Genomic DNA, 12,859 nt, shown 5'->3' on the forward strand with positions numbered 1-12,859 from the left:
ACATAAGTGGTGCAAATGGCTGAATATTTGACTGTGCTGTCCAGCTGAGACTTCCCTGGGTGCTGGGGAGGAAGCTACCACAAGGCCGGGGGAGCTGACCCCTCCACCACCACCCCAACCCAGCCCCAGCATAGGTGGGGGTATCCGGGGCAAGGAGAGGACTAGGGCTAGGGGATATTGCACTCCGGGGGTTCTCAGCTGTCATATGGCCCCTTGGTCTGAATGACATCAGGGCTGGATCTGACACAATGCAGAGTGGAGAATCAGGGAACCAGTTATGGTCCCCTCATCCTGCACTGAGTGGATCTTGGCATAGAAGAGTCTGGCCTGCTGTGTTCTGTATGTATCTGGATGGAGAAGATAGCCTGCTGCCTAACCCTTTGCTTCCATGGGGGAACACTGCATACAGTGAAAGGAGAAGAGTCGTCTTCACGATTCCTTTGAAATTAGGATTCCAGACACTTGTGTTCAACAGCCTTCTCTGAAGATAGAAAGGATGGTCCAGTGGTTAGGGTACATGGGAGACCTAGGCTCAAGTCATTTCTCTGCCCATGTGGCTTTGAGAAAGTAGCTTAGCCTTTCTGTGTCTCAGTTCCCCATCTGTAAAACAGGGACACAACAGCACTGGCCTACTTCACGTGGTGTTCTGAAGTTAAATCCATCAAAGATTATGAGGTGCTCAGCTCCCGTGGTAATGGGGGGTCAAATAAATACCAGAGACAGTGTATAAAACACACTACGGGAGAGCTAGTGGGTAGTGTTTTCTCTGTGCACTCAGAACCCGAGTTCCCTTTTCACCCTCACCTGTTTGGACTCTGCTGCTTACCGTGCCTCTGTCAGCTACCCCAGAAGGGGAAAGCGCCTTTGGCCCACCCGCCTGCCCAGGCCATCCCTAGCTATTCTGGGGCCCTACGCAGCCCCCTGTGGGGGGAGGGGGGCCATGCCTCTGTGGTGAGGGGCGCTGGCTTGAGGGGCAGAGGGGAACCGCCCCCCAGCACTCACCTGTGGCACAGCTGAGGCCAGGTCCCTGCACTTCCCACTGCTGGTGAGTCCAGGCCCAACCCTGCTGCAGTCTCCAGGGACAGGAAGAGGCAGGGCAGAGACTGGAGCAGTGTGCAGTTTCCTGGTGTGCTAAGTTTTCTGGTGCCCTATGCAGCTGTGTACTTTGCGTATGGTAAGGATGGCCCTGCGCCTGCACTTCTGAACAAGTCTTCTGCTTTCCACCTTTGTGTAGCATCTTACATAGACAACGGTAGGGTGATTTCATAAAGTGCCAGGATGATTCTCCGATGGGCAGGTTTACTGCCAATGTTTCTGGACCTATTTAAAATTGATAATGACTGTTTCAGCCTGGAGTTGTTGGCATCTCCTAAGCCTTTTGCTAAACAAGGTTAGGGTTAGGATGAACTGGTGAACAATGTGGCACTTGCATCTGCCCTGAGGAAATATGACTGACCAGCAACAAACTAAGGATTTTGATTCCTTATGATTTGGACTAAGCAGGTGGCCCCATAGTGAAACTGAAAACAATTTGCACAGGCAAAGCTTGAGGATGCTTCCTGTTTTTCTCAGGATACATCAATATGCAACATGTCAAAATGAACTTAGTGGTGTTAAAGTGTAATATCAAAGAGGCAATAACACTTCGGATCCTCTGCACTGCAATCAGAGGTGTGACCAGCACATCTAGACCAACTGGAGCTAGCATAACAGTAGCCATGAAGCCATGGCAGCACGGGCTGTACAAGACCACCTGGGACGCTGGTTATGTTCTTGAGTGGCTAGTCTATGCAGTCCTGGCTTCACTGCTATTGATATTCAAGCTAGCTGGATCAAAGCTAGCTTCGGTATGTCTATGCATGTTGCAGTCACACCTCTGATTGCAGTATAGAAATACCCTTAGTAGGTTGAGTTTGAAACTAGGAATTAAGGACTCTATGTCAGAGCTCAGAAAAGAACCCCATTAACACACCGTGGGATGCTGGTTACTCTCTTAACTCCATAATGTTTCAGTTTCCTCCTCTGTTACTTTTTGCTTAACTGTGTCTACTCGCTAGAGGCTTGATCCATAGCCCATTCAAGTTCCTTAGACTCCCTTTAGTTCTGATGGGCCTTGCAGCTGGTCCTAGGTATTGAAAAAAATTGTTAGCGACAGAATTTGCAAGGTGCTGAACACTGGTGACATGCTGAGTGACTTCACCTCCCATCAGCTTCAATGAGAGTTGTAAAAGCTCAGCACCTTGAACCATTGGACCTTCACTGAGGATTTGGTATAGGCCACAGCTAGGTGCGTTTATCCAAATACTCCCAAACATTGGTGCTTCAAATAAATGAAGCCCAGCTGTCAGGCACCCCTAGTTTTGTGTCGCAAATATAAAACCCAAGCTGCAAGGTTTTGTAAAACCAAGACATATCTTAGCAATACTTAGCTCTTAGAGTGAATTGAGTCTGGTAGCTTCAAGGGGCTTTGGATCGGGCCCATGGAGCACATTTATACACATCAAAGCCCTATACACGGGGAGGAGGGGTATGTGTCACTGTTAGAGGTGGTCAAACAATAAAGGCAGTGTTCTGCAGAAGAATAATTTGTCATTTTGTCAAAACATTGAAATTTTTTTGCTAAAATATGAAAATTTTCTGGTATTGGTTGAAAGCCTTTTTGGGTGTGGAATGGAAAAAAAACCTCAAAACTTTCCTTTTAAAATAGACACATCACAAGAAAATGTGTTTAATCAAAAACCCAGTTTTCTGCTGAAAACCAGTTTCAAAGAAAAGTTTTCAATGAGCCCAAATAATTATCTGCATTTTACAGATGGGGAAACTGAGGCACGGGGGCAGGCCAGTGCCTTGCTCAAGGTTACCCAGAAGATCAGTTGCAGAACCAACACTAGAACTTAAGTCTCCCAAGTCCCAGGCTAGAGCCCCTATCCACTGTAAAGCACTTTGGAGACATAATGTATCATTTATATTATATGGCTGAGGTGGCTGGGAAGAGACATATTCTCAGCACCAAAAGAGATTCTTTTGTAACTATTTACTGAAGTAAACTGAGCCTTAGTAAAATTGGGCACGTTGGGATGAATGCTGTGCATCCATCTATATTTTTGTATCTTTTCTTCTTCTCATAGAAATCATATTATTCTGCATTTTGGCATGTCTACACTGCCGGCTATGCGACATCTCTGACTTCACTCATTACAGCTCTCGTTATCTTTGCCATCTTCAGGTAAATGCTCGCAGCAGCCTTTGAGGTATTTCGAGACACTGTTCAGCTTGATCCTAATTCTCATGTCTGTGACTTGTCTCTCCAATGGTTTTATTTTCCAGTTTTCGCATTCTATCACAGACGCTATATTTCCGTCCATGTTATTCTCCATCCCTTATGGTGTGATATTTCCCAGCACACTTTAAGACATAAGACTTTAATGTATGTGTACTCTCTCACTATCCTTCCTGGAGCTTGTTTTTTTTAGTAGGATTATGGTTTGTGTTAATAGGATTATGGTTTGTGTCAATGCTGCATAACCGTCATGATGGTCTTACAGTTCACATAGGGTAACTACTTTCCCCATGCTTAGCAAGGACATTCTCTCCATAAACTCCCCTCGGATGTGCCTGTACCATCCATTACAGATTATAGGACCTGTGCACAGAGATTGAGGGAAAATAAACTGCACAGTCGAAAAAGAATTAAATAAATCCATGGAGGATTAATCCATCAGTGGCTATTTGCCCAGATGGTTAAGGATGCAACTCCATGCTCTGGGTGTCTCTAAACCTCTGATTGCCAGATGCTAGGACTGGACAACAGGGGATGGATCACTTGATGATTTCCCTGTTCTGTTCATTCCCTCTGAAGCATCTGGCATTGGCCACTGTCGGAAGACAGGATACTGGGCTAGATGGACCATTGGTCTGACCCAGTATGGCCATTATGATGACCTTATGTGTGCTGAGTTTGGATGATAAGGGGCTGAACCTTTTGATTTTAAGCCACTAGTACAAATCTAGCCTGAGTGGTAATGAATGGAAATCATTACTATTTAGCATCAACACAGTGACCTATGCAGTAAGAGACCAATCCAGTATCCACCGGAATCAAAAGGAGTGTCTCTCCAATGAGCATTGAATCAAATCACAAATTGTCTCAGCCTGTTTTCCAGTGGATAGGCGTAAAACCACCACACTTTCCATAGTAATAGCAGTGGAGGCCCAGAAACAAAGAGAATGAGCTACCTATTGCCTTGCTTCTAGAGATGGCTTCTCCAGTTCAAGGGTGAGACATTGCTGGGGCACGACAGGGAAAGCGTGCCCTACTTTACTTGTTTTGACTCACTGAGTGATGTCTGAAGACAGAATTGATTCCTGTTTGGTTTTCAGATGGGGCAGACTGAAATTTCTCTTTGAAGAATGATTTTCCTTTTTATTTTCTCATTTCAGAAAATTCCACTGTACGCGGAATTACATCCACATGCACCTGTTTGTCTCTTTCATCCTCAGAGCTACTGCTGTTTTCATTAAAGATGCTGTTTTGTTTGCTGATGAAAATATGGACCACTGCTTAATGTCAACGGTATCAATCTTTTCTTCTCTCTCACTGTGTTTGATTTTACTGGTTAATCCTTGTTACAGAGGTAACACTGAGATTTCCTGTATTTTGGTTTTATGGGGGAAAAATAGGTCTGAGTTCACCATACTTTAGGGGTTGTTATGTTTATGGCATACACACAGACACATTAGAGTATTTATGTTTTTATCTTTCTGGAGGGTTGCAATGTAGCACTACTTTAATGAATAGAATTTAAATAATTCCCAAAACAGAGAGACAAAACAGGATGCTCCCTAAAACAGAGAGGCACAGCTCACTCCTCTTTACAGACAGCTGTCTGTCTTCCAACTCACTCTGCTAGGCCCAGATCCTGTGCTTTCCTACAGGGATCCCTAGTCTGCAAGCAGGATCAGGAATCACTCCCCCCACAGCCCCAAAAAACCTCTTACCGTGATAGCTTGCAATTCCAATATGGCCCTCAATATACCAAAGTAGCAAATCACATCAGACACAGAAAGAAATGCTAAACTCAGCTCTGGTGTACAAGGGCACAACTCTGTCAACTTCAGCAGAGTTGCATCCGCTTACACGAGTAAGGAGTTTGGCCCACAATGGAGGTCTAAATTTTCACTTTCAAACAACTGTACACAACTCACTAGTCTTGTATAATCTATGGGTGTAACCCAAACCCCATTGATGTCAATGATAAATCTGTTGAGGTCAATAGGCTTTAGATCAGAACCTGTGTAAGTGCATATTTCTCTTGGTTCAAATTTTTCCAGCTTTTTCCCCGGACCTTTAGGATGACAGACTTCAGAGATTGCAGCTAATATTCTCCTTTTCCTGTGTGTCTCTAGGTTGCATGTAAGATTGCAGTGGCATTCTTTCAGTTCAGCATTTTAGCCAACTTCTTCTGGCTCCTGGTAGAAGGGATGTACTTGCAAACACTGCTGCTCTTGACATTTGTTTCTGATAAACAGTACGTGTGGTGGTTCATTTTGATTGGCTGGGGTTAGTACACTCTCATGTTTTCTCCCCTTGTTTGTATATGTGCCTTCTTACAATTATGCCTAGAGCGCTGAAAAACATTTGTTGTAAGATGCACTTTCAATGAGCATTGACAATTCATGAGGTAGCACACGTTCAATGCAACTGCAGCATTTTATTTATTTTTGTTAAAAAATGTCCAGTGGAAATTTTGTCAATTTCTAGACACCCCATGAAGTATCTGGTGGTGTGAGTGTAATGCACTAAGTCAGGGATCGGCAATCTTTGGCACGCGGCCCATCAGGGAAAGCCACTGCCAGGCCAGGCCAGTTTGTTTACCTGCTGCATCCACAGATTTGGCCGATTGCAGCTCCACTGGCTGCTGTTCGCCCTTCCAGGCCAATGGGGGTTACTGCAAGCGGCACGGGCCAAGGGATGTGCTGGCCGCTGCTTCCAGTAGCCCCCATTGGCCTGGAGAGGCGAACCACAGCCAGTGGGAGCTGCGATCGACCAAACCTGCGGATGCGGCAGGTAAACAAACCAGCCCGGCCCACCAGTGCATTTCCCTGACAGGCTGCATACCAAAGGTTGCCAATCCATGCACTAAGCAGTGTGGTTGTATAGGTCTGAGAAACTGGAACTCATGAGTTCCAGTCTGATCTTTGCCTTAAGAGTACTTTGGGCTATAAGATAAAACTTCACCTGAATTATTTTCATCAGGCCACACTATGCCCCCTGGAGGGAGATCAACGTAATTATCCTCACTGCACACCTGTGGCGACTGGGGCTCTGCATATCAGGTTGGGTGTTCCAAAATGGAAGCACCCAAAATTAGTGGACAAGTTTGAAATTTTTGCCCAAAAGTTGAAATCCAGGCCCCATTGAAATCAGTAGTTTTGCCACGGACTTCACCGAAGAGAGCATTTCACATTAAGGGTCTAACACCGGGCACTCAAAGTCTAGGGCAGTGATCACCAAGTGGTAGATCACGATTGACTGGTCGATCCTGGAGCCTCTGACAGTCGATCGTGATCTCTGATCACTAAAAGTCTGGTGGCACAGCAGGGCTAAGGCAGGCTCCCTGCCTGCCCTGGCCCCACACTGCTCTTGGAAACAGCCAGCACGTCCCTGCTGCCTTTGGGGTTGGTCAGGGGACTCTGTGTGCTGCTCCTGCCTGCAAGCACCACCCTTGCAGCTCCCATTGGCCAGGAACTGCGGATAATGGAAGCTACGGGAGTGGTGCCTGCAGGGAGGGGCAGTGTGCAGGGCCACATCTCCCTCCTAGGGGCCACATGGGTAAGTGCCACCCAGCAGGAGCCCACACTCCTCCCACACCCCAGTCCTGAGCCCCCTGCTGGAGCCAGCACCCTCTACTCCCTCCTGCACCCCAACTCTGCTCCAGCCCTGAGTCCCCTTCCAGAGCGAGCACCCCATACCCCTCCTGCACCCCAACACTCTGCCTGAGCCTGGAACCCTCTCCTGCACCCAAACCACTTGCCCCAGGCTCAGTCTGGAGCCTCTCCCACACTCCCAACCCCTGCCCCAGCTGGTGAAAGTGAGTGAGGGTGGGGGAGAGTGAGCGACAGAAGGAGGGGGGATGGAGTGGGCAGAGCCTCAGGGAATGAATGTGGCCTCAGGGAAGGGGCGGGGTAGATCCTGGGTTGTGATTAAATTCAAAAAGTGACTTGAGTGTAAAAAGCTTGCAGACCACTGGTCTGAGATGTTTAAAATTAGGGACTACTTTTGAAAAGGTGGCCCTCAACTTTTGTGAGCTTCAATATCCTGATCTAGAAAATGAGAGCAAATACAGTTAGCCGTCTCATAGGGATGTTGTGAGGCCCAGCTAAATAACACTTGTTAATAGCTATCTAATTGCAAACTCTGATTAAGGCCAGGAAAGAGCAGAAGTGGAAATAGATCTCACACATTTCTTGATACCAGTCATTAGATTATTAGAAGGAAGTTAACTAGGCAGGTGTGCTGCCTCTTATGCCCTTCATGATGGAAATATACAATCTCCCATGTGTTCAAAGAGTTACATAGAATCATAGAATATCAGGGTTGGAAGGGACCCCAGGAGGTCATCTAGTCCAGCCCCCTGGTCAAAGCAGGACCAATCTCCAACTAAATCATCCCAGCCAGGGCTTTGTCAAGCCTGACCTTAAAAACCTCTAAAGAAGGAGATTCCATCATCTCCCTAGGTAACCCATTCCAGTGCTTCACCACCCTCCTAGTGAAAAAGTTTTTCCTAATATCCAACCTAAACCTCCCCCACTGCAACTTGAGACCATTACTCCTTGTTCCGTCATCAGGTATCACTGAGAACAGTCTAGATCCATCCTCTTTGGAACCCCTTTTCAGGTAGTTGAAAGCAGCTATCAAATCCCCCCTCTGTCCAGAGTAGTCCAGAATTGCAATAGCTATAGGTAAGTAAGTGATTTCTGCAACCATACAAAAGCTTAGAATTCATAGGCAGGCCTTCGTCTAGCTCTCTGCCTCAGTGACTCGCCAGCCTTTTCCAATCCCCTCTTAAAATACGTTTTTTTCTCTCTTGCTCATGCCTCTTGACTTCACAGTTCTTTTATTGAACTGGTGCCTGAATGCATTCTGTGCAAGATCACTTGACACCGTTGTTTGGCACTTGCGCTATATCCCGGCTACAGTTCTGTAGCCCTGTAAAGCATTCAGACTGGAAATCAGAAGTACATTTTTCATGGGGAGAATAATTAATCCAATTTACCAAAGGTTGTCGTGGATTCCCCATCACTGACCATTTTTAAATCAAGACGGGATGTTTTTCTAAAAGCTCTGCCCTAGGAATTATTTCGGGGAAGTTCTCTGGGTTGTGCTAGGCAAGCACTCAGGCTAGATGGTCCCAATGACCCCTTCTGACCTTGGAATCTCTGAATTTGGGGATCAGGTTTGCATGGAACTCACTGTTGAAAATAAAGCCATGTTGTATTCTACATTGACTCTTCTAGGAACTCCCAGTGCAGTGATGTCTGCTTGGATCCTAACCCGAATCTACAGACAGAATACAGGGTGAGCCAAAATCCTAGTGCGGCTGGGCATCGCATTTGGCACAGTAAATGTGATTCATCAAGAAGAGAGAGTTTAAAAAGAACTAAAGCTGTTAAGCATAAGAATTTGCATTTCTAATCTTTAAAATTCAGAAATAGGCAAATGAGGAAATCGGTTTGAGAACTATCTCCCAATTTACATCTGACTGCAGCGGCAGCATTGCCGGCTCACGATTTGATCAAAAGTCTCACAATTTTGAGTTGTTTTTCTGAAAGCCCCCACTGCTGCAATCATGATATTGCAGGAGAACCGTGGCTTTCGTTTTAAAATACGTGTCTCGCCCTCGTGGTTGCAGGGAAAACTTGAGAATGTGAAGCAAGTGCCTCCTGCAACCAGAAGGCAAATAAAAAGAACCAAACTCTTATTATTTTTCCAGAGGTTGTGGAGGTTTTAAGCCAATTACATGACTGGGTGGGATTGGACTCCCATTTTTGAGCATCTAGGGTTGGTAATACCATACATGTGAATTCTTGCATTTGAATGATTATGCTATGTATTGAACTGTCTTGCATCTGGCACTCATCTCCTCTGCTTTTCACATAATCTCACCACTCCTGGGGCAAGAGTCTTATACCCTGCAGCTCCTACCATCTGGAAAAACCTTCCTGTATCTCATCAACTTTCTACCTAGCCCTTGTATCAAACAGTGCAAGCTTCTGTATAGCACCTGGCTAGTAGGCTTCAAGTCTGGTTTACTATTATTAGGAGTGGAAGATTAGTTCCATTTTCATCTCCATTCAAACCTTGATTTGACTGCAAAGCCTCTCAACTTGAGGGAGGGGAGAGGGCAATATATCACAGATGCTTGTTTACTAGGAGCTGAACTTTACTTCTCCAATTCACTTCACACCAGCCACAAGATAGGAACAACTTCTACTCCTTCCCAAGCTGGGAAAGATTCAGACCAATGACCTGAGGGTGAAAGGCTGTCTAGCCCACCACCACTCACTTGACCTATGCGGTCCGCCTTGCTCCATTCATGTTAATGTGTGCTACCCAAATATATCAGTAGTAAAATACCCCCTCTTTGTAGTTTGTGTAAATGGTGGTAGGATGTCAGTCTCTACCTTCTCATGGCACATGCTCCTCTTATGTAGCCTCTAAGGTATAAGGCCGAATTCAATGTCCTTCTTGTCTCTGGATCTCCTCATGTGGAAAGACTGCAAGCAAGCAGACAAATTACTATGATCCTGCAGTTATTCCGTGTGCAAAAATTCCTTTGATTTCAGTGGCAGAACCAAATCTGGAAAGACTGTACTAGTCTATGATTGATGATAAAAGGGGTTCAGGGAACGGTGATAAGAACAACCAATGGCCTGGAAAAAACTCCCCTCTGAAGAAAGATTGAAGAGATTGGGATTTTTTACCTTACAAAGGATGTTAATAAAACAGGACATAAAGTATATAAAATACCAAGTACCCTAGAGAAGGTGGATCGGGAGCTTCTCTTGTCCCTGTCTCATATGCAAGAACAAGAAGACCCTCAATGAAATTGAAAGGTAGCAAATTCAAAACCAATACAACGAAATAGCAGTAGATGGTGAGATACAGCTTAGCTGAGTAGAGAAGCACAGAGTGCCCTACATGTCTGAACCCCCAGGGTATAGTCTTTACGCAGGCTCTCTTCACATCCAAGCAGTGCCTCCCATAGCTGCTCTTAGCAATGTAGTGTCCTGCTGCCTCTCCACTGCCAGAGCCTTTCCCCATTGCTGCAAAAGGCCTCCGCAGTGAGGAAAGGCTCCAGCAGTGGGGCCTGAAACAATATGTGCTTGCACTCTATATGCCGCCTTAAGCATAGACACAGACCAAGGGGACCAGTTATCTCATGCCTTCCTATCATTAAGTTCTTGCACCCTCCTCTGATGCAGCTATTGCTGGCCACTGAAGGAGACAGGATGCTGCACCAGATGGACACTGTGCCTCATTCAGTCTGTCCGTTCCTATGTTCATTGTAGACTAGCTAAACCAATGGAGAAAATAAAATCCAAATTGGATACGTTTCCCTTCATCCCTGTGCCCACACTCTGCTAGCTGTTAACACCACAGCACATGCACCTTTTAGATGCAGGTTCCATTTTGGCTGCTGCTTACCTGCCCCAGCCTGTGCCGGGTTCCAGTCAAAAACTCTAAAGTGGAAGCCTCAGGGGCTCAGTGCTGCTGAGCAGGCTGGTCTAGCTGAGTGGCTCAGGGGAGGAATAGCTCAGTGGTTAGAGCATTGGCCTGTTAAACCCAGGGTTGTGAGTTCAATCCTTAGTGGCCCTACCCAGGGATCTGGGGCAAAATCAGCACTTGGTCCTGCTAGTGAAGGCAGGGGGCTGGACTCAAAGACCTTCTGGGGTCCCTTGCAATTCTATGAGATAGGTGTATTGCCATATATTAAGCCCTGGCAAAGAAGTGAGGCATGCTCTGGGTTTACTGCAAATGAATCCAGTCTCTTTTCTTTACCCTGAAATAGCTACACACAGCGTGGCAGAGAGGAAGTATTAATGAGCAGCCTGCATTCAGGATAATATCCCCTTCCTTGCTTCACTTTGGCTATGTTGACATTTACAGGGGCGTGTAGCGTGCAGCCATGGCATGTCCCTCAATATGGATATAAATAGCAGAATAGATGGAGGGGCACAGTTTAGGTGAGTAGAGTAAAGACATGCCAGACCCTTGGGGTATGTACCCTGCATGGCCTCCAAAACCCCACGTAGTGCTTCCCACACGTACACTTCTATTTTTACAGTGTAGTGTCCCATTGCCAGAGCCTTTCCCCACCATAATGAAAAGTAGCAGGGAAAGGCTGTGGCAGCCAGGCTCTGGCCTTTCCCCATGGCCTCTCTGCTGCCGGAGCCTTTCACTGCTGCATAAAGCTATGCACTGCAGTGGGAATTCAGCCTGTTTTTCACTGCAGCGAGTAGCCACGTGTTTCCTAAACGCCGCCACCTCCACTACCTTTGCCTCTTGCTGGATAAGCCTTCTTTGCATTCGGCTATAGAGCAACCTTCTTAGGAGTGAAAATCTGGAAGAACTTTTGGGAGATGCTTTTGAATTGCTAACCAGAAGAGTTAGGGACAGCCACTTTTCTGTACCAAGACTTAAGTCATTTAATATTCAGCACAAACCAGACCAGGTAATTATTTAGTTTCCTGTTTCAGATGCTGGGATGATGATGATGAGAATACAGCAGTGTTATGGATCATCAAGGGACCCATACTGTTCTCTGTATTAGTGAGTTTTGCCTTTGATCTGTTGAATCCTTTGAAGGCTAAGCACATCGCTCTTTTCAGTCAGACAGGGATACAGTGCCGCATACCGCATTTAATTTGTTTTGAATTTTAGGAAGCTGGAAAGTCTTGCATAACACTTGCTATATTGTGAGTGGAAGAGAGACAAGCAGCAGTGAAATGCATGCAAATTACAAATGAAGGGCAGAGTGTTGCCCTGGGACGTTTGTACTGTGCTCCATTTCAGCCAATGTAAGCTAGATGCGTGCAGCCAAAATTGGCAATAGTGCAAGATCACATGCAGGTGATACAAGGCTAATTACTCAAGAGTTTAATGCTAGGAACCTGCCTAAATAAGGACACTCCTGAATCATCTGCGTGTGATCATTGCACATTCGCAGGTACAGCAACATTTAGCCTTAAAGGCTCATTGTGTAGAGTAACCTGTAAAATCATCTATTTTCTGTCACTTACTCATGCATCTGGCCACAGAATCCATCTCCAAAATGTGAAGATGTACTTAGATTGTAAGCTCTTTGGAGCACGGGGCGTCTTTTTGTTCTGTGTTTGTACAGCCCCTAGCACAACAGAGTTCTGCCCATGACTGAGGCTCCTAGGAGCTACCACAATACCAATACATAATAATAATAAAAGGCTTGTGACATGCCTGTACCTAGTCATTTATCTTTCCCCTATTTTTATTCTTCTGTTTTCTCTCCAAACCACGGAACAATATTGCCCCTCTACCCAGACTCTCATCAATCTTGGCTCCAATTTTCTGCCAGTGCGTTCTGCACTTGAGCCTTGAGGATGCATGTTTAGGACAAAATTTGGCCATTGTATATGCAAACAGGACTCGTACTGACTTAAATTGTGTTGCAAGATCTGTTTTGCGGAATGTTATAGAAATGAGCATCGGTCAGAATTTTCAAACATGGGTGCCTAAAGATTAGCACCTACATCCGTCATTAGGCATAAAAAAAAAATGACCTGATTTTCAGGCTCTGAGCAGTTAAACTTCCTATTCAAA

At 45.7% G+C, this 12,859-nt stretch overlaps 2 protein-coding genes across 2 annotated transcripts in view; one reads left to right on the plus strand and one right to left on the minus strand.

Annotated features, from left to right (window-relative positions):
- Window positions 1-12,859, minus strand: part of GHRHR (growth hormone releasing hormone receptor) — a 1,095,940-nt gene that overhangs the window by 426,628 nt on the left and 656,453 nt on the right. The gene's annotated exons all lie outside the window — the stretch shown is intronic.
- The window catches only part of LOC127045887 (pituitary adenylate cyclase-activating polypeptide type I receptor-like), a 37,807-nt gene that overhangs the window by 17,036 nt on the left and 7,912 nt on the right, over window positions 1-12,859 (plus strand). Inside the window, exons 5-9 of the mRNA XM_050942700.1 lie at window positions 3,129-3,226; window positions 4,441-4,573; window positions 5,407-5,560; window positions 8,518-8,578; window positions 11,761-11,833. Of these exons, the coding sequence (XP_050798657.1) occupies window positions 3,129-3,226; window positions 4,441-4,573; window positions 5,407-5,560; window positions 8,518-8,578; window positions 11,761-11,833 (519 nt within the window). The remainder of the gene's footprint in view (window positions 1-3,128; window positions 3,227-4,440; window positions 4,574-5,406; window positions 5,561-8,517; window positions 8,579-11,760; window positions 11,834-12,859) is intronic.

This window comes from Gopherus flavomarginatus, chromosome 2, assembly GCF_025201925.1.
Source record: "Gopherus flavomarginatus isolate rGopFla2 chromosome 2, rGopFla2.mat.asm, whole genome shotgun sequence".
Lineage (NCBI taxonomy): Eukaryota > Metazoa > Chordata > Testudines > Testudinidae > Gopherus > Gopherus flavomarginatus.